This window comes from Canis lupus, chromosome 12 (assembly GCF_003254725.2).
Source record: "Canis lupus dingo isolate Sandy chromosome 12, ASM325472v2, whole genome shotgun sequence".
Lineage (NCBI taxonomy): Eukaryota > Metazoa > Chordata > Mammalia > Carnivora > Canidae > Canis > Canis lupus.
The window spans coordinates 65229661-65254158 of NC_064254.1; the positions used below are offsets into that span (position 1 = coordinate 65229661).

At 42.1% G+C, this 24498-nt stretch overlaps 1 protein-coding gene across 2 annotated transcripts in view; it reads right to left on the bottom strand.

Moving 5' to 3' along the window:
* Window positions 1–16013: 16013 nt before the first annotated feature.
* Window positions 16014–24498, bottom strand: part of SEC63 (SEC63 homolog, protein translocation regulator) — a 73949-nt gene continuing 65464 nt past the window's right edge. For both annotated transcript variants that reach the window (XM_025444400.3, XM_049092446.1), the window contains 2 exons: window positions 18535–18639; window positions 16014–17116 (listed from right to left, as the gene is read on the bottom strand). In XM_025444400.3, coding sequence (XP_025300185.1) covers window positions 16973–17116; window positions 18535–18639 — 249 coding nt within the window. In that variant the 3' untranslated portion in view covers window positions 16014–16972. The remainder of the gene's footprint in view (window positions 17117–18534; window positions 18640–24498) is intronic.

Below are 24498 nucleotides of genomic sequence, written 5' to 3' on the forward strand. Positions count from 1 at the left end.
TGTATTCTATTGTTGAGTACAGTATTCAGTAAATGTCACTTAGATCAAGTTGGTTAATGATATTATTCATATCTTCTATGTCTACTGATTTTGCCTCCTTTTTCCATGAATCATTGATGTCTCCATCTTTAATGAGATTTGTCTCTTTCTCCTTTCAGTTCTGGCAGTTTTTGCTTTATGGATTTTTTAGCACTGTTGTTAGGGATGTGTGCATTTAGAATTGTTAGGTCTTTTTGGAGGATTAATCTCTTTATCATTATACAATGTCACTATTTATCCTTGAAAATATTCCCTATTGTGAAGTCTACTTTTTCAAATATTAATATAATACAGCAACTCCAGCTTTCTTTGATGTTTGCCTAGTATTTATTTTTCATTCTTTTTAGCCATAATCTATGTTTTTATATTTTAAGTGAGACAATATCAAATGGTCTAATATAAATGCAATTGTAATACCAGAAGAAGAAAGAATGAGGCAGAAGAAATATTAGAAGAACCATTGACAGACACCCAAACTTCATGACAGACACCAAACCACAAATCCAAGAAGCTCAGAAACATCAAGCAGAAAACAAACAAAACATGACACCTAGGTATATCACTTTTAAACTGCTGAAAACAAAATATTAAAAGGAAACCTGGAAGGCAGCCAAAGAAAAAAGGCATATTACATTCCCTGAGGGAGGGAGGAGACTCTCAGAGAGTCATCAGAAACATCATTCTCATTTTCTTTAGAAATCATCAATCCAAAAATTAAAAAGAAAAAAGGAAATCTAGAATTGCCTTCACCAAACTCAGAGCAGCCTATTTTGTAGCAATCTTAAAACTGTTGAGAGCATGCCCTTTGACCACCAGGTATTCCAAAGTCCAGAGAAGTGCGTAATTCAAATTGGGCCAGGAAAACAACTCCCTCTACACACAGAATTGTTTCTGCCACTAACTTCTTCTTCAACCTGCCTCCTCTGCCCACTGACCCTGCTAGTGATGTCTGTGCTGTTGTCCCCAGCACAGGGGACATTGCAAAGGGAGATTGTAGAAAACCAGTACAATCCTAGGCACACTCAACTCTGGGGAAGAAGGAGACTGAACATATTGCCAGGTATGGATTACCCATCCAAACTTTCAGAAATGGCCTGGAGGCAGGGGTGCGGGGGGAGAGGGGGGAACAGAGGACTTTGTCACACCTGCTTTCACAAGCATTAGAGAGACCATTAATACAGAGATTGGCAGATATGACACCGGGCTGCTGGCAATGTCCTCTTGACTGGCTTTGACACCTGTACTTTGGTTTCTCTGTTCCTGAGAGAGAGAAAAAAACCAAAGTGATGGGGAAAAAAAAATCAAAAAAGAAAAGAAACCAACAATGATAGCAAACCAAGTAGGGACACTGTCAGGACACGGTATCAGAATGAAATGAGTATGGGTTTGCTAAAGGAAAGCTAGATGTATGATGGTAAAACAGAGGAAACTGGAAAATAAACTGTAAACCATGACACAGAATAATTAAACGATGAGAAACAGATGTGAGTGTGTCAGGAGGAGAAGAAGGAATGAAAAGCAGAAAGAAAATACAAATTGGCTATGGGAGGGCAAGCAGGTCTTGTGGCATGGGGTTGACTCACACTTGCATGATAGATAGGTGTCGCAGCCAGAGGGTGCCATGGATGGAAGGCAGAGGAAGGGACGCGTTGGTGCCCGTGGACGCAGGCAATCAAGTTAAATAGGCTTCTACTAGCAATCTCTTTTTCCCTTACACACACTGAGAAAAAATCATTAATGTGCTCACAACGTAGCAAGAAGCTGATGATTAAAATGATTTGCAGGGACTGATTGAGTGGTCACAAGCCTCAAATGTCCTTAGAGCTGTGCAGGAGGGTGTTAAGCCCCCGGCTGCTCCTGAGGCTCTCAGCTGGATCAAGGCTCCCCCACTTTGCTAAATAACTTGATTTTTAAGGACAGAATCTAATCCATTTTCCAAACGTCTACCTCCGAGGCCCCAAACTGCCTGGGCAGCCAGGGCACGGGGAACTCCCTCCCTGCAGTCAGTTCTCCATCCCCTATGTTCACATGCCAAATTCCGCGCCTCCAACACACTCTATGGAGAGACTACGAAACCATATCCCCAACACAGCGACTGGGAGGATCTCACTTTGGCAAAAGGGATCATCTGAAATTAGGCTTGGGGGAGGGGGTCAAAAAAATCTGTCCAAACACAGCAGGACATGATCACCCTGACTACCAAGTTAGTGTTGTTGAAGGCTGAACACTGTCCCACGGGCCGGACACGGTGGGAGACCGCGGGTGCTAGTAGCTCAGCAGCTCTTGGTAAGGGGATGGTTCCCTGGAAATGACAGAATGATTGAGTCTTTCTTCTCCATGGAATCGATGGAGGGACTGAGATTTTCTCACTCACTTACATGATTTCCTATTACTAAGCAGAATATTAAAATCTTATGAGAGGGGCCCTGGGTGGCTCAGTGGGTTAAGTGTCCGACTCTTGATTTCGGCTCAGGTCATGGTCTCAGGGTTAGGAGATGAAGCCCTGTGATGGGCTGCACACTGGATGTGGAGCCTGCTTAAGAATTTCTCTCTCCCTCTCCCTTTGCCTCTCTCCTCCTCCACTTGTGCTTGCTCTCTCTCTCCTTTTTCTTAAAAGACAGATCTACTATGATTGTGTGGTTTTTTTTTTTAAAGATTTATTTATTTGACAAAGAATGAGAGAGAGAGCGAGCACATAGGGGGAGCTGCAGAGGGAGAAGGAGAAGCAGACTCCCCGCTGTGCAGGGAGCCCGACGTGGGACTTGATCCCAGGACTCTGGGATCACGATCCAAGCCAAAGGCAGATGCCCAACCTACTGAGCCACCCAGATGCCCCATCTCTCTTTCTTTCTCTCTTAAAAAAAAAGCAAACTTATGAGAATGAGAAGTTTGAAACTCTTCAGTGACTGTGCTCCCTTAGAGAGAAATAGGCAAGGTATTATTTTGAATCCTCAGATTTCAATTGTCTGTGACAGAACATTAGAGTTTTATTGTCGGAGTAAGGGGATACGGTGCGGGAAGGCAGGGTTTTATGAGACCCAAATTACTACGAACATTTACCACACATGTTATTACATTTTTACCTCAAACCCTCCAAATGCCTGCCCTTGTTTTCGTTTCCTGGACCAATTCCCAGCTCCCCAGTGAACTCGGGTGCCACATGGGTTGGACAAGTCTGTGGAGAATGCTCTGCTCACAGGCCTGTTCCCACCTGCAGGGAGAGAAGGCAAGTGGCCCCCTGCCCTGCTGAAGAGAAAGGACCCCTCCCTGAGGCTCACTGTGGAGAGGAAAGTGTCTCTCCCTACCAGGAGCTCAGCTGGCCTCTCAGACAGCTTTAGGTGTCCAACAGGAACGGCGAGCTCTCCCATGAAGTCAGCACTTCCTGGTTCTAGAAGCTTCCTGACCAAAGCTCCAGCCTGACAGCCAAGCTCTAGTCTATGGAGGTGTTGATGGGAATCCCTCAAAGAGTCATCTCTCAGATACCAATGGATTGCGCCTTCCCTCATCAGGGTCTCCTTGGTGTATGGGTTGAATTGTGTCCCCCTCCCCCAACCACCACCAAAAAAGATACGTTGAAATCCTCAGCGCCCAGTACCTCAGAACAGGACCTTATTTGAAATAGGGTCTTTACAGAGGTCGTTAGGGTGGACTCTAATCTGATACGACTGGTGTCCTTATTAAAAGGAGAAATTTGGACACAGAGACACACATATATGTAGAGAGAAAACAAAACGTGAAGAGACACATCTACAAGCCAAGAAGAGATGCTGGATCTCCTTCACAGCCCTCGGAAGGAAACAACCTGCTGACACCTTGATTCTGGAAATCTAGCCTCCAGAACTGTGAGACGATACACTTCTGCTGCTTAAGCCCTCCAGGTTGTGGTACTTGGTCACAGCCCGTCCCAGGAAACTGATGTTCTTGGCTCCATGTCCTCCAAGACCCAGGGGGTCAGGCCCAAGGGACAGCATATGTACATCTGAGGCCGTCTGATTCTGGAGGTCATTCCACAGTGGATTCAGGGAAATGAGCTCAACAAGGGCCAAGCAGTGTCACTAGGAATATTGTTAAGGGCTTTGGTCCCTTACAGGGCATGGAATCTCTTGATCCAAAATCTAAACGTAATGGACACATAGACTGTGTGTGTATGTGTGTGTGTCCCGTAGGAGAGTGGGTGTGAGAAATGGTGACCCAGAAGGAAGGTCCCCAGGAGATCCCTCAGGGCCTCGTTCCAGGTGGCATACGGATGTTGTCATGATTTCCATAATCTGTCCCAGCGAATAGTTCCTCTTCAGCTTGGACTCCAGGCCAAAAGCAAACCTCTCTGCCCAAAGAGCAAAAATACAGATTTGCCCATAAAAATAAGTTAACATAAAAACACGAAGTTCCTCGAAAAGAAAGGCTCCATAGACGTAAAGGGCAGCGGCTTTAGCTGAATGAATGCCGTGACGAAAAGGATAAGTGGCTTCTTTTTCAAATCTGCTAAGAAAGCTGAGGGCTTGCGGGGAGGGGAGCAGGGGGGAATGTACTTGGGTTTCACTGAAACAAAAGAGAGAAGTCAGAATTTTTAAAACTATATATATTCATAAATGAATATGAATATTCACATATATGTATAAGTATTGCCCCAAATACATAAGAATGTGTCAAATATCGCACAGGACATGCACATACGAAATAATTTGCTGTTTATCCGAAATGCAAATGTACCTGGGTGTCCTTTCCGTGGGTGCGGTGCACCTGGCACCCCCGCTCCCGGTGCCCCAGCAAGTCCCAAACAGCTGAGCTGGGTGTGCAGTGGGGCCTAAGGAGGCCGAGGTGTACCCTTAGGTGAGGGTAGCTCCCCACTGGGCTCTGGCGGGGGGGCCGGCGGAGCGAGGTTCCCCAAGGTGTCCCCTGGAGGCTGCAGCTGGCTTGCCCAATGGCCAGAGCACCTGCACCGGGGCCTTGGTGGGGGCAGAGTCTTGGGGGAGCTAGTGAGTGCCTCTGTGGGGCGGAGAAGAAGGAAAAGTGGCCCTTTCCCCCCGAAGGCACCTTTTTCAGTGTCTTCACGGACTTGGACATCACAGCCAAGCCTCCCCCGAAGCACCCACCTTGCTGGTCACCCAGTTCTGGGGCCGCACTAAGGCTACACTTGGGTGTCCCCCAGGAAAGAGCCTCATTGCTCCCGAGCACATCTCCGCGGCTGGTCTGCAGGTGTTGGGCAGCTTCATGCCCCGCCTGCTGGGTCATCTGGGGCATCTGTGACAGGGAAGTCCCATCTTTTTAAACATAGGACTTGCTAAGCCTGCCCGACCACCCTGGAGATTTGGGACTCTCCAGCCTCCACAGTCATGTGAGCCTTAGAATCAACTATAAACCCCTCAAAATAAATCTATAGACAGGGAGCTAGGTACAGATACAGGTTTATCAATATATAGATACAGGCTTACGAAGAGGGTATAGGTGTAGGTGCATTCTCTGGGGTGTATCTCCAGAGGACTGTGACCCAGGCTGTATCCCCAGCTCAGGCCAGACCCATCACTCGCTTACCTCACGTGGTGCCAGCAATACCCCTCTTCTGTCTTAGTGGGTTTTCCTCTCCAGCAGATGATTTCCTTCGGCACAGAACACACTGTTGTTTTCATCTCTTAAAAAGTCTTGTTTTGGAAATCTTTCTTAGAAGTTCTCTTCCAGCTCCCATTCCATTTCTCTGATCCTCTCAGCAACAACATTCTTCTGGAGAGTTGTCTGTGTTCTCTGTTCCCAATTTCTCTCAACCCATCCTCTGTCTGCCTTTTCATTGTGAGATTGACACATATACAAAAAAGTGGAGTGTATGTGTGTGTGTGGGGGGGTGGTTAAAAACAAGAGCATAAAGCTTATTGATTTATCCACAACGAACACCCTTGCTATCACCATCCAGGTCAAGAAGCGGCACATTATTCGCAAGTGCACAGAAGCCTTCCTTGTGCTCCCTCCCACTTCCTACCCCGTTCTGTCCCCAAAGGTAACCATCATCCTGACTTTTTTTTTTTGTTTGTTTTTTAGATTTTATTTATTTATTCATGAGAGAAAGAGAGAGAGGCAGAGACACAGGCAGAGGGAGAAGCAGGCTCCATGCAGGGAGCCTGATGCAGGACTGGATCCCGGGACTCCAGGATCACACCCTGCCCCGGAGGCAGGTGCTAAACTGCTGAGCCACCCAGGGATCCCAATTTTACCCATTTCTTGAGCTTTAAATAATGGGATAATCTTAAAAATGTCTTCTGTGATTGGTTTTTTCACTCAGTATTGTGTTGGTAAAATTCACCCATGTTGACATATGTAACTGCATTTCATTTGTCTTCATTACTTTGTACCATTCCGTTGCATTAGTTATCTATTGCTGTGTAACAAATTACCCCAAGGCTTAGCAGTTGAAAACCAACATTTATTGTATCACCTACGTTCTGGGAGTCAGGAATCATTTGCGGTTTTGCCGGGTGTCCTGGCTCACGGTCTCTCAAGTCTTTGCAGTCGAGCTGTTGCCTGAGGCTATAATCTTGGAAGCCTTCACTAGGGCTGGAGGATCCACTTCCAAATTCACTCACATGGCTGTTGACGAGAGAGTAGATCCTTCCCGTGTTGGCCTCTCCATGGGGGCGCTCATGACCTAGATTGTGCAGAGCAAATAGTCCAAGAGAATACATGGGAGTGAGAGCTCTCACAGTGGAAGCTGCAATGTTTTTTATAATCTGATCTCAGAAGTGATACACCATCACTGTTGCCATTCGCTATTGATCACAGACCAAGCTGGTCCCGCGTGGGAGGGGACCAGGCCAGGATGGGAGCACCAGGAGGCAGGGATCATTGGGGACCATGTTGGAGGCTGCCCATCACAACCTTTGTATAAACACAGAAAAACGTATTTATCCATTCTTTTTTTTTAAAGATTTTTATTTATTTATTCATGATAGACACACACACAGAGGCAGAGACACAGGCAGAGGGAGGAGCAGGCTCCACACAGGGAGTCCGACATGGGACTCGATCCTGAGACTCCAGGATCACGCCCTGGGCGGAAGGCAGGCGCTTAAACCGCTGAGCCACCCAGGCTGCCCTGTATTCATCCATTCTATGATGAGTCCACATCTGGGTTGTTTCTAGTTTGGGACTGTTAGGAATAGAGCTTCTATGGACATTCTTAATACGTGTCTATTGGTGCAGATCTGCATACGTTTCTGTCGGGTAAATACCTGAAAGTATAATGACTACATCCCTGCCCAGGCATAACTTCAACTTTAGTAATTAACGGCACACCGTTTCACAAAGTAGTCTACAAATTTACAGCTTTGCCAGGAACAGATGAGATTTCAAGGTGCCATGTGTCCACCAGTGGGTGTTGCCAATCTCTTCAACTTCTGCGTTCTGGTGAACGTGTAGTGGTATCTCACTGTGGTTTCAATTTGCGATTCCTGGATGGATGAAGAACCTGAACAGCTGGCTTTTCATGTATTTGTTTCACCCTGATGATACGGTATTTTGCAAAGTATACGAGACACGGAGACACGGCACTCAGGTCCTCCTTCAAGGAAGGTCGTGCTGCCTAGCGGCAGAGAGTGTGCGCGGTCTGCAGAGAGCCTCCAGCCAACATTTTCTTCAGGGTTGGCCTTGATACGGAGACGTCCGCCCCTTGTCAAGGTCATGCCCCTCCTGAGGAGCCCATGCTCTTCACTGAGCAAGGCAGGACTCTGAAGACACAGCTTTTCAGCCTGACATGGGACGTACTAAGGAGCAATATTCCCTCTGGAGCACCCCCTAGCATGGCCCAGGCTTTGCTAGGCCTCCATCATGGCTCAGCTCCTTTCTCTGCCCCATCCTGCTCCCTCCCTCTTTGGTTCGCAATAAACATCTTGGTTCTTTTTTTTTTTAATTTTTTTAACTTATGATAGTCACAGAGAGAGAGAGAGAGAGAGAGAGAGAGAGAGAGGCAGAGACACATAGGCAGAGGGAGAAGCAGGCTCCATGCACCAGGAGCCCGACATGGGATTCGTTCCCGGGTCTCCAGGATCGCGCCCTGGGCCAAAGGCAGGCGCCAAACTGCTGCGCCACCCAGGGATCCCCAACATCTTGGTTCTTAATAAATATCTGGCACCACAAACCCCTTCTCAGTGTCTGTTTCTTAAAGACTCGATCCTCACAAAGTGTCACAATCGGTGACACAAAGTGTCTTTTTAAGCCTATTGCCAATTTTCCCATTGTCTCTTTTTTTTCCTTACCAGTTTGTAGGAGTCTTTTGTTTAGTATGGATTTGAGTGCTTTGTCAGTTATGTGTGTGGTGAATATCTTGTCCCACTCGAGGGCTTCCGTTTTTCTTTCCTTATTGTGTCTTTGAAGAACAAAAGTCCTTCATTTGGATGTAATTTAATTTCTCCATTTTTTTCCCTTTTTCGACATGCTCTTTGTATCCTACCCTAAGGTCATAAATATCTCCCATATTCTAAAAGCTTTTATTGTTTTGCTTTGCAAATTTAGACTTCCAAGCCACCTGGAATTAATTGCTGCATAAGGGATGGGACAGGGGCCACGCTTCGGGTATTCCCTCCCCCGCCCCACCCCATGGGTATCCTATGATCCCAGCGCCGTATTTTGAAAATGTCCTTCCTTTCTTCGCTGTCCTGCAACACCAACTTGTCACGCACACCAGGTGTGTGAGTCTGTCCACATGTGCGGGTCTGTCTCTGGATTTCCATTCTGTATCGCTGGCCTTCTGCTTTTGTCCTAATACCACACTGTCCTAATTCCCATTCTCTCTCAAGCCCACCTAGAACAGGGCTTTGTCTCCAATTGTTCCACCAGGATTGCTCTAAGGGGATCAGCAACACCCTGCCCAGCCAACGCCAGTGTTCACCTTACTTGCCCTCTCAGCAGCAGGTGACATCCGTGGTCCTTCTCCTGGCACAGTGTCTTCCAGGTCACCACACTGTTGGTTTTCCTGCTGCCACACCTCATGCTCCTTCACCGCCTCCCTTGTCCTGCCATTGCCTCTCCCTCTCCAGCCTGGTAATGTCAACCCCCCTCAGGGCCCAGACCTCTGCTTTTACTTCTTTGGGGATCTCATTCAGCATGCTAATGCCATTTAAACCCCAAATTTATATTCCTAACTAGACTTTGTTCACAAACTCCAGACCCCTATACCCAGCTGCCTCCCCTAACTTCTCTCCATTTGAAGAATTTGAAACTAACATATCCAAGCAGGATGACTCATCTTTCCCCCCCAGATCTGTTCCACATCTTCCCTTTACTTTCTCAGCTGACGGCACCTCCATCCTTCCACTTGCTCAGGCACATTCTTAGCAGCTTCCTTCCCCCTCTCTTTCTCTCATAACAGCACGTCCAGTTCATTAGGAAATCTTGCTGGGTTTACCTTCAAATGCGTACAGCCCAAATCCAAACGCTGCACCCTACCTCCAAGCTGTCCCCCCGTCAGACCCTCCGTAGGGACAAAGGCACAGCACCAATCGCCTTGGAACAAGGTAAAAATTCCAGGGAGATTTCTGCAATCACCTTCGCACTGGGTCTTCCCTTTCCAACCCCTCTCTCTGTAGTCTGGTTTTCGTTTTGGTTTTAAACAACAGCCAGAGGGATCCTTTGGAGACACAGGCAGATCTCATCACCCCCTGCTCCAGACCTGCGATGGCTCCCACTTCACCCGGAGTAGAGGCCGACGTGCTTACCGGGACCTGCAAGGCCCAGCCTGCTGTGACTCGCTGCGTCTCCCCTGGTGGACTCGGATGGGGCCGCGGGCCTCGCGGGTGCTCTGCGCGCACTGCCAGGCCGGGGCCACTGCCCCCGAGTACCTGCAAGGAGAACTTGCCACCCCTTCAAGGCCGGGCGTCGGCTTTGAGATGAAGCTCGTCTTGACCATGAAACCTGAACCTGCCCTCCCTCTACCTTCTGTACTTTACTCCTTTTGTCCACTACACTGACCGCGCGCACACGTACTATTTACATCGCTTATCTGTTTACTGGTCACTCTTTTCCCCCCTAGAGTGTCTGGAGGGGATCTTTTCCCGATTTTTCTGTTCTTTGTCCCAAGCACAGGGCCGGTGACGTGTACTGCTGGCCCTGTCCCCTGGCCCTCCTGCAGCTCCAGGGCCCTGGAGCCGGGGCCTGCGAGGAACTGGGTGGTGGAGCTTCTGCTGGTAGCTCCGCCCTAGGAGACCTGCGGTGCAGGTGGACGTGGGGCTGGGGGACGTGCGGCACCCTGTGCGGAAGGGGGCCTGCATGCCTGCTCTCGTCTGTCACCCCTGTGACAGGTGACAAGTTAACTTCTCTTCTTTCCCTCCCTCCCTTTTTTTTTTTTTTTTTAAGATTCCAGCCATTTATTTGAGAGAAAGAGAGAGAGCACAAGCAGGCAGAGAGGCAGGCAGAGGAAGAAGGAGCAGCAGACCCCCTCCCTTGGGGCAGAGAGCCCCACATGGGGCTCGATCCCAGGACCCCAGGATCCCAGGAGCATGACCCCAGCAGAAGGCAGATGCTTAACCGACTGAGCCACGCAGGCCCCGGCCCCTGGGTCTTCCTTTCTCTGTCTCCCTCTCACACCAACCCTCTGTGCATGAAACTGCGAGTGCCATTTACTTCAGACTCCAGAGAGGGCATCTCATAAGTTTCCAGCACTTTCCACACTTACCAGATTAAGCCTGATATCCCAGACTACAGCCCGGGGATTTCATTTCCAGTCCTTTATTCTAGCTCGCTTATGTGGGGCGTTGGCAGGCAGGTACTCTGTTCAATCAGGTTATGAGCACCCTAGGATCAAATGCAAAATAAACTTTACAAATCATACGGAGTGGAATGAAGGCAGGCTTTTTTTTTTTTTTAAGATTTTTTTTCTCCAAAAATTTCCTTTTTAACACACATTCAAAATGCTACTCAAAACTCAATTTTTAATATTACCAAACCCAAGCTCCTATCTGAAATGTGCTGCTCCTGACATGTCACTCCTGACATTTAGTGAGATACCCTGTCATTAAGTCAGCAGACTTGAAAGATGTGGGGGCTTTCAGTGTATAAAGAAATAATGCTGTGAATCATAACACTACAGTTTCATCTCCAATTCTCAAAAGCATTTTGCTGAAAATCACATTAATCCTTATAATTTCCATGATAATAGGCCTACAACAGTGTTTTGTGTGTAGAGGGTAGGGTGAGTGGGGCAAGGGCTCCTTGAGACGGTGGGAAAAGGAGTAACTGCAGAGTTCTGAACCAGGAGGGGCTTGTGGGGCATTCCGACACTTGGGCAACCCCCAAGACACTTGGAAGGGGGGTGCCTCGCCTCCCTTCAGCTGGGACACCCCTCCTGGGGCTCCCCCTTCTATGTGTATGTTGTCACAGTAGGAGGAGAAATTTGGAAAGCGATGTACAGCACAGCCAGTGACTGAAAGTCCTAAGAATGTGGCAGAGAATCAAGAAATTAAAAAGCTGGAGAGAAATTAAGACAACACTATTAATTATACTGGAATATTATTTTAAAAGCTGGAGAAACTTTGGATGTGATGATAAAGTAAGTAGACTGATTTTGCAAAGATATAGATGCAGACTAATACATAGAAATGAAGGAGGCTATAGTTATCCCAGTATGATTATTGGACGTCTCGAACGCAATTTGATCACAATTTTTAAAGTCTCTCATTGAATTTTAGTCACATGCCTAATTCTTGATCAAAATGTCTACCAGCAAATTTGATTACCCTCCCCATTCATCTGCATAATCTCCTGGGCAACTTTTCGTAGTCAAAACCAAAAATTAATCTTCCCTCCAAGGATGATCATAGGTGGCAGCACGATTGTTCAGGGTATCTCAGAGGTTCCTCAGTTTTAACCAGAGGTCCAAAGACTTTCTCTAAATACAGGTACTATGTATTTTGAATTCCAACTTTGGAGAGACAATTTTCCACGGAGAGCTCATGTTTCTGCATACCTTGTGAGTCGAGGCACAGACCTTTTGTTCCAGGCTTTTAATGTTGATGGAGGAAACTCGCTTCGAAGACAGAGTATCTCCCTCTTGGACAGCTTTACTTGTATACCCTTTAAAGACTAGATCCAGAGCTAGAAATTCCTCAGCTGTGATGCAAGCCTATTCCATGTACAGCATCTGGGCTGTTCTGCGTAGCTCCCACAGAGCTTGGGAGACAAGAAGAGCAGATGGGGAACATGAAGCTCACGCAGTCTGTGGTGCCTCTGACCCGGGACTCCCCTGTCTTTGGCTAACACCCATGACACGGTGGCAGGTTAACTTGTCAGCCTGCACACAGCCTCAGTCTCGGACCCTCCCTAGTTCTTGATACCAATCACTCCGCAAATTTAAATTTTACAGAATAAAATGATTTTTTTTGTCCTAACTTCCTACCTCAAGCAAACGATCTAATACAATTCCAGCACAACGAATAAATATGGACTGTCTTCTGGAGTTTGTTGCAAAGGGATCTAGTATTTCCAGCCAGAAAACTGAGAAGTAAATATAATGTATTAAAGGATACGTGTAAGAAAGACAAAGGTTAGATAGGGCTAAAAAAAAAAAAAAGGAGTAAAGGGGAAGAAAGTAATTCTAGAGGGTGGAAATAGAAATAAATTACAAAGCGTGTCTTTTTGTTTCATCCCACAGGCTAAATCATTCGTTACTAATGAAAATTATAGCCCTATCGCCCTCTACCGGAACCAGGCTGGAAACTGCAGGGAAATAGTTTTGAAGTTGATCTTTATGAAAACTGCTCACATCTCTGTTATTTATTGTTACCGTTTTCCAGATTATTATTTTTTTCGTTTTCCAGATTTTTAAAGCATAAACCTCAGATGTTCAGAAAGATAAAACAACACAGCTTCCTTTGCATATGCAGCCTGACAGGTTAATGCTGAACAACCTAGTGCCGAAAAGAGTAGACAATCCTCCCCACACTCACCTTTAATTTGTGGCAGCCAGATCACAGGGACCACTAACAGCATAGCCTTTGCTGGACATCCCAGCAGGTAGTCCCCAGCGCCTCTGCCTCTACCTACCCCACTTCCACTTCGTGGACGAGATCCGCTCAGAACTCGTCCCTCATCTATTAACCCCATCATGAAACAGACTCAGTTCCATCTTAATAAGTATCACTGCTCCTGGGGCCTACAGTAGGGCTCTTCCAACAGAGTAACATCACACTGTGAATTCAAATGGTGAGTGCCAAAGGTCCAAACCTTCATTTTAAAGGTCACCCTATCTATACCTAAAAGCAACATATCCAAATGTTTCGATCATGCACTGAAATCAGAAAAAGTTATAATGCACCAATAAATGTATTTATTTATGAATTATAGAAGTGTACAATTGTACAATATATTATGTACATTATAAAACACACAAAAATAGAAATTTAAAAGGATGAGAGTAAATACAAATAACCATTTTAACATTTTCCCAACGGACTGATTATCTGGATACCCCAGGGATTTAACACACCCCTACCTGAAACCACAGTCCTAAAGCATGCCAATGATTGCTGTATTTGGATTTTTAGCTCAGGTTACAGAAAAATGTATGATATCACAGCTTTTTAAAGTTTTGCAAAATAGCCCTAGTATCTAGTTTTACTGTGTGAAGATGTTAAGATGCTAACTTATGACATATTTGGCCTAATCACAGCTAGTGTGAAATGTTACTTTATGGCTCACTAATAGCGGTTTCATTTTAAGGCAAACTAAGTAGGGAATTTCACAGAGTTAAGAATCTGGAGAGGAAAAAGTGCTTTATAGAAATACTTAAACGAAAGGATGAGGATTTGCCTATGAAAAAAATAAAGAGCCAATAGCTAGCATCTGAAAAAAAATAATTCCTCTGCCTACAGTAGAAAACTTAAAAAAAAAAAAAAACCATTGCAAACAATGGCCATTAGCTAACACAAATGGATTAGAATGGATTGCTGCACATCCGCCTGTCCTAATACCGGTGAGTCCTTAAGAACAGGAATTCTTTTATTTCTATAGCCCCAGTATCCAATCATAAGCCCAGGCACACAGAAACTCAGTGAATATATGATGAATGATGAACAACTGCTCAAAAAGTATGTAGAGTACTGAATTACATTTGAAATAATTGTTGCTAAAAAACACTCCAGCATCTGGTTTTGATTTGTTGAAGCAAGTAACTAGATGAACGTCATGGTCAATGACACACTCAGAGAGCTTCATTACTTTCTTCAACATCCTCCCACTCCCTTTCCCATCATTCCTTTGGCATCCCCCAATTCCTACTGCTTGCACCCAAGGTCTGAGCTTCCCACCATGGAGTGGAGTGCAGTGGAGTCGTACAGCCGGACAGTCTTGTCCTTCTCCACCCCTTACCTTAGTGCAAGCGAGGAGAAATAAGAGTACTGTTCTATACAGAGAATCTTTTTCAAAGTGCTCCTTAATTAAAAAAAAATATTCATGAAAGCTTAAACATTTTTAGAAAGGACATGAAAATCTGACTTTTGAAATCAAGATACACACATGACAAAACACTGTGGGGCCTCCATCAAGTTTTATAACACTAAAATTTACAACTGCGAGACTTTCAGTTGTGGTCTCCTCATGACTTCTTTTAATAGGTACCTCATCAATTTAAAGAGATTAAAATATTACACAATTTAAGTAACTTAATTTCATAAATAACCAGTCTCATTTTGTGTACACATGCTGAATGTTTTCATCTATACGTTCATTTATTCTGCTGACAAAATGTCAAGTTTCTTGATGAAAACAGAACTGAAATTACACTGTTTCCATTACATTAAATGCAAACCAGGGTTAGTTATCAAATCTTGATCAAGAGAAGGGATATGGAGTTCAGAGATTTGCTGGAGATGGGAACCATATGAAAGCTTAGTTCTTTCACTATCGCAATATGGAAGGAGTTTTTTTTTACCTAAAGTACTTATTAAAGGATAATGTACTTAACGTGGTTGGGAAGTACATATGTATCACACAAAGGACAAAGGAAAACAGACTGGTGGGATTTTCTAAGGTCAAAATGATGTTTTTTAAGCACTGTGGTGAGTTACTGAGTTGCAAAATCATCCTCTCTGGAGGTTTAAAACACAGAAAGCCAGTTGTTTGGATGAATCAAGTCTCAGACAAAATAGCTACTAGAATAGAAATACTTTTCTTGAAAATTATCTTTTAAGAAAACCAGGACATGTGCACATTAAACCTTGTTTGGTTTGCTCACATGTTTTCTCAAATCCCTCCTTTTGCTTGTTGCTACAGGCTGGGCTCACTCCCTTTTATCGCACTTCGGTGACCAGCAGCTGTCTCACCGGACACTGGAGCTTCCAGAAAAACCTGACTCAAAATTGAACCCACCCACCGTCTACTTGTAAAATGAAAACAAATCCTCAGTGGCACTACTGCCTGCCAAGGAAAGGTCTCATTAACATCTTTAAAAAGAAAAACAGGTGATGGAATTTCCAATGAAATTGCTTTGAGTATACTGTTGAAATTAGATCCTAAATTTAGAACCAGAAAAACCATTCGTGTTTTTGGTAATTTTCAAATTTTATTTCCAACTACCACAGTAACAAAATACCAGTGATAATTCTGCATGGAAAGTGGCAACCTTTTAAATCAATAAGGTCACAAATTAGTATTCCAACAGTCCTTTGGCCTATGGAGATTTTGATAGGAGAGGATTATTACAATCAGTCCTATTATATTATAGACATATGCTTCCTCAGTATATAGTAATAAAAATATTCATCTTACCTCAATGATTCATCATGTATACATTCCTACTCTTTATAAGCACTATCTTTCTGGGTTGCAATGTGTGAGGGGGAAATTCCTCCCACGCATGGGTTTTTCTATACCATACAGAAACAGCAGTCACTTCAGCAGTAATGTACATTATTAATTTTTTAGTTGAAAAATAAGAGTGAATTATCCTATTATATCCTTTCTCTGGAAGTAAAAAGACACACACCATTACAAACGTAAAATGAGTCAAACTTCTATTTTATTGACAGGAGTCCAAAATGAATACAAAAGAATGCCTCCTTTGCATGTTATGTATTTTTTTCCTTAAAAGGCTTCTGAGTCAGGTAGATTTTAAAAGCTAAGAATGTACTTCAGCTTTTATAGTGAACCTTTTAAAAAAGGTTTAATAACATGAGTCACCAACATCAGAGAACACATGGTCCCACAATCATTTTTAGACCTATAGCTTATAAAAAGAATTAGATCCTGCACTGATCTGCTAAATAGAGGCTTAAAAATGTTTTAAGCCATTAAAAGCCATTTTTATAATCCGTCTGATGACTCTGGGCAATTAAGAAAAGGAACATCCTCAAATGTAGCCCTCTATATTATGTGGAATGTGATAGAATGTCAACTTATGATCAAGACAGGTAAAAATAAAAATTTCAAAGCTAAAAAAAAAAAAAAAAAATTTCAAAGCTATGAATGGAACTGATATAAATAGTCTTGTATCACTGCAAAATGTCAATAAATGAATGGCAGAGCTTATCAAAAGATTAAAACTTGATCAGATGTTACTTAAAACGTGTGGTGTTTATCATACTTCAATGTTTGCTGAAAACTAAAGCTAAACAAAGAAAAATTGCTCACTTATAGATTGGTTTTTATGTACCTTTACTTTTACTGGGACCATAAACTGATCAGATAATACATAGCCCACACTTCTGGACAGTTATAACAAAGGGTTTATTATCATTTGCCCATGAAATAAATGCACCATCCCATACTTGAAAGGCTTTAACAAGCCTTAAGTGTTTTTCAGACTGTACCAAGGCATCACCACTGCCTAGTTATATTATGCACCCATTTCTAGTAAAGCACTAACACCTCCCTCAACATCAGTTCTGCACTGTTTCCGGTTTATTATACACTTCCAAAACAGCAAACATTTGCAAATACTGTGGTCCGTTCATAGTACTGCTTAGTCATCATCTTCCTCCTCTTCTTCCTCCTCCTCAAAGCTATCTTCAAAGCCTTCGCTGTCCTCCTGGTCTTCATCCCCCTCTATTGCTGTATCCCACTGTGGGTGATTTTCTGGTACAGGCTTAGCCTCATGAACTTCCAACTATAAAGAATTGAACGCAGACATCAGAAATTTTGGGAGGAAAAATGGAAGAAATATCTGATATAAAGAAAAGGTTTTCTTTGACCAGAGCAATTATAAGAAATAGATTTTATGGTTAACTCTAAATTTAACAAATTTATTATAATAGATATTTATAATCTGTTAACAGACAAATATGGTTAAATTTCTAATACAGTTTGACATTTTAATTCTATAGAGGCTATACTATTTATCCTATACAATGAAAGATTAATCACTGTGATTCTTCAGCAAGAACACAGAATTATGTCTTCATAAGTCTTTTTTTTTTTTTTTAAAGATTTTATTTATTTATTCATGAGAGACAGAGAGAGGCAGAGACACAGGCAGAGGGAGAAGCAGGCTTCATGTAGGGAGCCCGATGCGGGACCAATCCCATGACTCGATCCTGGGACTCCAGGATTACACCGTGGGCCGGAGGCAGGCGCTAAACCACTGAGCCACCCAGGGATCCCCGTCTTCATAAGTCTTAATAAGAATTAAGAATTATGTCTTAACAAGTCTGCTGAGGGAAGAAAAACCCAACTATGACTTTCAAAACGGTATTTTGCAGGCTCCATACTCATCACGTAATATTCTATAGACAATAAGAAAAAAATATAGCACTCTCATGGGAAAAAACAGGTATGCCTTTACCAGTTCCCTTTACTTTGGGACTCCAGGGTAGCCCCGGTGGCACAGCGGTTTAGCGCCACCTGCAGCCCAGGGTGTGATCCTGGAGACCCTGGATTGAGTCCCACATCAGGCTCTCTGTATGGTGCCTGCTTCTCCCTCTGCCTGTGTCTCTGCCTCTCTCTGTCTCTATGAATTAATAAATAAAATCTTAAAAAAAAAATACTTTGGGACTCTAGCACACAGTGGAACAATACTTCAGCACAACATTTACACAACAATGCCTTTTATAAAAACCACAAATGAAGCTGGTAAACACTGACAGGAATGTGCTTTAAGTGATACTTATACAAAGTGTATACCTTGATAAAAACAAATTAATTTCAGAAATCAACATTCCAACAGAATCTGTGGGAAAATACATCTGCTTTTCTATTAAAAAAAACCCCAAAATACAGAACTCAGCTGATGAGGTCTTAGAAAGTTAACAGTATGTAACACATTAAGACTACACTTAAGTAATTTATACTTAACAATCTAAATCATTTTAGTAATTTATATTCTAGGTTCTAAAGCATTATACTACTTTAACTCAACAAATTAAGTTTATTATTGAAAGAGCAGACCATCAAGTATATCACATACAAAGTATGAGAAGACATCTTTTTCCCTCTCTTACTCTACATGTCAGAACTAGAAATGCTTTCATAGTATGTTAAACACTTATTCAAATAGGCAACCATATTTATTGAAGTCACTATTCTTACCTTCAAGGGTTTAATTTGATCCAAACCCATATAGGAGTCTGATCTCAGAAACACTGTATATTGATAATTCCCAGGCTTGCCTGGTGCAGGAAACTTCAGTTCTACCTAGAAGAAAAAAATAGCACTTAAAAATCTGTATTTTTGAGAAATGGAAAAAACATCATCTATATCTTTTATTATATTCTTTAATAATAAACTAGTTAATATGTTTCCCTGAGTTCTATGAGCCATTTTATTAGCAAATTATCAGACCCAAGGAGGGGGTCATGGGAACCCCAATTCATATCCAGTTGGTGAGAAATACAGGTGACAACTTCAGACTTGCAACTGACATGTGAAGTACTTGGTGGGGAGGCAGTTTTGTGGAACTGAGCCCTTAACCTGGGGGATGTGATGCTAATTCCAGCTAAAGAGTGCCAGCATTAAGCTGGAGGACATTGCTGGTGTGACAAAGAATTGCTTGGTGTGGGGATAAACCCATACACCTCATCAGTCTCAAAAGTGTTTTGAGTATGATACTAGTGTAAATGAAAAACACACAGAAGTGAGTTTTTCCTTTACAAATGCCCAATGTGGAAAATATTGAATGATTTTACTCATATGTGGAACCTAAAAAAGAAATAAATGAATAAATAAAAAACAGAATTTGACCTATAAATACAGAGAAGAAACTGATGGTTGCCAGAGAGAATGGTGAGGTGACTAGCAAAATGGGTGAAGAGGAATGGGAGATACAGGCTTCCAGTTATGGAATTAATAAGTCATAAACAAGAGGCACAACATAGAAAATATAGTCAATAATATTATAATAGCATTGTATGGTGACAGGCAGTAGCTATACTCATTGTGAACATAATTTAACATATAGAGAAGCTGAATCACTGTTATATACCTGAAACTAATGTAACATTGTATGTCAACTATACTCAAATAAAATAATTTTTTTAAAACATGCCCAGTGCTGGGGTGCCTACGTGGCTCAGTCGGTTAAGTATGTGCCTTTGGCTCAGGTCATGATCCCAGGATCCTATAATCGAGCCAGTCGGACTCCCTGCTCAGTGAGGAGTCTGCTTCTCCTTCGCCCTCTGCCACTCCTCCTGGCTTGTGCTCTCCTGCTCTTGCTCCTGCTCTCTCTTAAATAAAAAAGAAAAAAAAAACCCATGCCCAGCACCTTAAAAGATCAAGAATATATTTATTACCTATTAAATCATAAACTTCATATACAGTTACAAACTCTTAAAAATTTCAATTCCAGGGAAAGGATGGCAGGGGAGCAGGAGGACTCTAGGCTCACATCATCCCATGAATACAACTAGGTAACTATCAAATCATCCTAAATACCCCAGAACTTGACCTGAAGACTGGTGGAAAAAAAAAAACGCCACAGCTAAGGGCAGAGAAGAAGCCATGCTGAAGAAGGTAGGAAGTATGGAGACACAGTTTGGGAGAAATGGATCATGGGCACTGTGGTAGGGAGGGAGCCACAGCTGTGGAGAATGGCAAGAGACAAACTAATACACAGGGGAGTGCACATGGAAAAGGAAATCTCATAGCAAAGGCCTTGGAAAACAAGAGTGCCCAAATTTCATGAGTTCTTGCAACTAGCAGGGCTTAAAGCCTGGAGTTTTAAAGGTCAGCATGCTTGGCTCTGGGAGAGCTCAGAGGGCATTGGGGCTGCTCTTAGAGAAAAGGCAGGGCAAACAGACCATGGACATACAGCATGGAAACAGTGACCTGAAAAATAATGGGGCACACAGTGGGGAGGGCATGCACTCACTTCAGAGGGCATCAGAGAGAGATGGTGTTCACGGAGAGTCCTCTGGCTGGGGCCATTACCCTCCCCTACCCCTCGCCTCAGACAGGAAGCAGCAAAGTACCAATACTCACTACCTAACTTGCTCACATGAAGCCCCCCAACACCTATGTTCCAGCAGAACCACCCCTTCCAGTCATACTTGCCTCAGTCCCAGCACAATGGGCCCTAAGTTTGGCAGGGCCTCAGTTCCCATGGAGGTGGCAACAAGACTCGTTTTACAAGCAGAGCAAAACAGAACCTAGTTAAAACATGCCACATTCAGGGGACCAAACACTGCCTACCAACAAGCAAAGGGACCATCTGTAGACTAACGGCCTGAAGGATAAAGCAGCCAAAACACAAAACCAAAGCCCACAAAGCACACACTGGAGACATTCTCTGAAGCACCAGGCCCTTGGAAACAGGGGACACTACACTACAGAATACTACAGGACCTCCCCTAAATAAAGCCATTACTCTCAAGAACAGAAGACATAGCTGACTTTCCTACACAAAGAGGCACAGAGACTTAGACAAAATGAGAAATCTCTCCCAAATTAAAAGAACAAAGGCCACAGCAAGAGATCTAAGCAAAACAAATATAAGTAACATGCCTGATAGAGAACCTAAAGCAATAATCATAAGGATACTCACTGGGCTTGAGTAAAGAGTAGAGGACATCGAGACCATTAACACAGCAGAAAATGAATAACAATAGTAGAGATAAAGAGCTCAATGAACAAAATAAGAAACACCTGATGGAGTGAATGGCAGGCTGGAAGAAGCTGAGGAATGAATTAATGATCCGTAAGACAGAGTAATGGAAAGTAAATCAAGCTGAACAAAGGAAAAAGAATTATGCAAAAAACAAGAATAAAAGTAAGGAACTCAGAGACTGCATCAAGCATAGTAACATTCATATGATAGGATCTCAGAAGAAGAGAGAGACAAGGGAACAGAGGCTTTATTTGAAGAAATAATAGGGGAAAACTTCCCTAATCTAGGAAAGGAAACAGATATCCAATCCAGATCCAGGAAGTATAGAGAACCCTCAACAAAATCAACAAAAGCAGATCCACACCAAGACGGATTATTATTAAAATGGCAATATAAGGTGATAAAGGAAAAAAATATTAAAAGCAACATGAAAAAGACAATTACATACAAAGGAAATCCCATAAGGTTATCAGCAAATGTTCCAGCAGAAACTTTCCAAGCCAACAGGAGTAGCATGATATCATGCTTGGAAAGTTATTTAAAATGCTTAATAAGGAAAAACCTGCAGCCAAGAATACTCTATCCAGCAAAGCTATCTATCATTCAGAATAGAAGGAGAGAGAGTTTCCTAGACAAAAATAAGGGGGTTCACGACCACTAAACCAGCCCTGCAAGAAATATTTACAGGGGACTCTCTGAGTGGAAAGGAAAGACCAAACATGACACTATGAAGGTAGAATATATAAAAGCAGCAAAACTAAATAGTTCTGTAAAAAAAATCAGTCAAGAAACTCACAAAATTAAAAGGATATAAAATATATATCTAAAACATGGGGAGGAGTAAAGAATGGGTTCAAACTTAACCATCAACTTAATATAGGCTGCTATATGCAGAGATTTATATACAAACCTAATGGTAAACACTAATCAAAAATCAATACTAAATATGCAAAGAATAAAGAGAGAAATCCAAACATACACTAAAGAAAACCAACAAACCACAAAAAGACAAGGATCGGAGAAAATTTTCAGAAACAACCATAATACAAGTAATAAAATGGCAATAAATACGTATCTATCAATAATTACTCTGAATGTAAATTAACTAAATGACCCAATCAAGACACAGATGGATATGGATAAAAAAATAAGACTCCTCTACATGCTGACTATAAGAGACTCATTTCAGATTGAAAGACACCTGCGGATTGAAAGTGAGGGGATGGAGAAGCATTTATCATGCAAATAGATGTCAAAAGAGAGCTACAGTAGCAATATTTATATAGGACAAAAAAGAGTTTAAAACAAAGACTATAACAGGAGACAAAAAAGGACACTACATAATAGTAAAAGGGACAATCCAACAAGATGATGTAACAATTGTAAATATTTATGCTCCCACCATGGAAGTAACCAAATATATAAACCAGTTAATAAAAAAACATCAATGAATTAATAAAAAATTACACAATAACTATAGGGGACTTCAATACCCCACTTATATCAATAGATAGATAATCTAAACAGAAAATCAACAAGGAAATCAAGGCTTTAAATGACACACTGGACCAGATGGATTTAACAGATATATTCAGAACATTCCACCCTAAACAGCAGAATACATATTCTTTTCAAGTGCATGTGGAACATTCCCCAGAAAAGATTACATGTTAGGTCACAAAACAAGTCTCAACAAATTCATACCCTGCATCTTTTTTGACCATAACACTATGAAACTAGAAATAACCCACAAGAAAAAATCTGGAAAGACCACAACCACATGGAGGTTAAATAATCTGCTACGAAACAATGAATGTATCAACCAGGAAATAAAAGAAACAAATGAAAACACAATAACTCAAAACCTTTGAGAGGCAGCAAAAGCAGTTCTGAGAGAGAAGTTTATAGCAATACAGGCCTACCTCAAGAAGCAAGAAAATTCTCAAATAAACAATCAAACTTTGCACCTAAAGGAGGCAGAAAAAGAGTGGCAAACAAAACCTAAAACCGGCAGAAGGAAGGAAACAATAAAGATTGGAGCAGAAATTAATGATCTAGAAACTAAAGAAAACAATACAACAGACCAATGAAGGCAAAAGTTGGTTCTTTAAAAAAAAAAAAAGGAAAGGGAAAAAAAAAATCAATAAAACTGATAAACCTCTACCCAGAGTTATCAAGAAAGAGAAAAGACCCAAATAAAATCACAAATTAGAGAGGAAAAATCACCACCACCACAAAAATACAATTTTAAGAGATTATTATGGAAAACTATATGCCAACAAAATTGGACAACCTAGAAGAAATGGATACATTTCTAGAAACATATAACCTACCAAAACTAAAACAGCAATAGAAAACTTGAAAAGACTGATAACCAGCAAAGAAATTTAATCAGTAATCAAGAAACTCCCAAAAAAACAAAACTCTGGGACCAGATGGCTTCACAGGTGAATTCTACACCATCTAAAGAAGAGTTAATACCTTCTCCAACTATTCCAAAAAATAGAAAAGGAAGGAAAACTTCCAAATTCATTCTATGAGGCCAGCATTACCCTCATACCAAAACCAGATATATTACGAAAGAAAGAAAGAAAGAAAGAAAGAAAGAAAGAAAGAAAGAAGAAAGAAAGAAAGAAAGAAAGAAAGAGAAAGAAAGAAAGAAAGAGAAAGAAAGAAAGAAAGAAAGAAAGAAAGAAAGAAAGAAAGAAAGAAAGAAAGAAAGAAAGAAAGAAAGAGAGAGAACTACAGGCCATTATCTCTGATAAGAATAGATGCAAAAATCTTCAAGAAAATACTAGCAAAACAAATCCAACAATACATTAAAAGAATCATTCACCATGATCAACTGGGATTTATTCTTGGGTTGTAAGATTGGTTCAATATATACAAATCAATGTGATACAGCACATCAATAAGAGAAAGAATAAGAACCTTATGATCATTCCAATAGACACAGAAAAAGCATCTGACAAAGTACAACATTCATTCGTGATTAAAAACCCTCAATAAGAGGCACTTGGGTGGCTCAGTTGGTTAAGCATCCAACTTTTGATCTCAGTTCAAGGTCATGAGTTCAAGCCCCACATTGACCTCTGTGCTGGGTGTGAAGCCTACTTAAAAAAAAAAAATTAAAAATAAAAAAAGAGCCCTCAATGAAGTAGGTGTAGAGGGAGCATACTTCAGTGTAATAAAGGCCATCCTCGTATGCAAAACCAAAGTGCTAGCATCATCCTTAATGGTGTAAAACTGAGAGCCCTTCCCTTAAGGTCAGGAACAAGACAAGGACGTCCACTCTCAATACTTTTATTCAACAGAATACTGTAAGTCCTAACTACAGCAACCAGACAACAGAAAGGTATCCAAGTCGGTAAGAAAGAAAGAAATCTTTCAGTATGTGCAGATAACATGATACTAGATATAGAAAACCTGAAAGGCTCCACCAAAAAACTGCT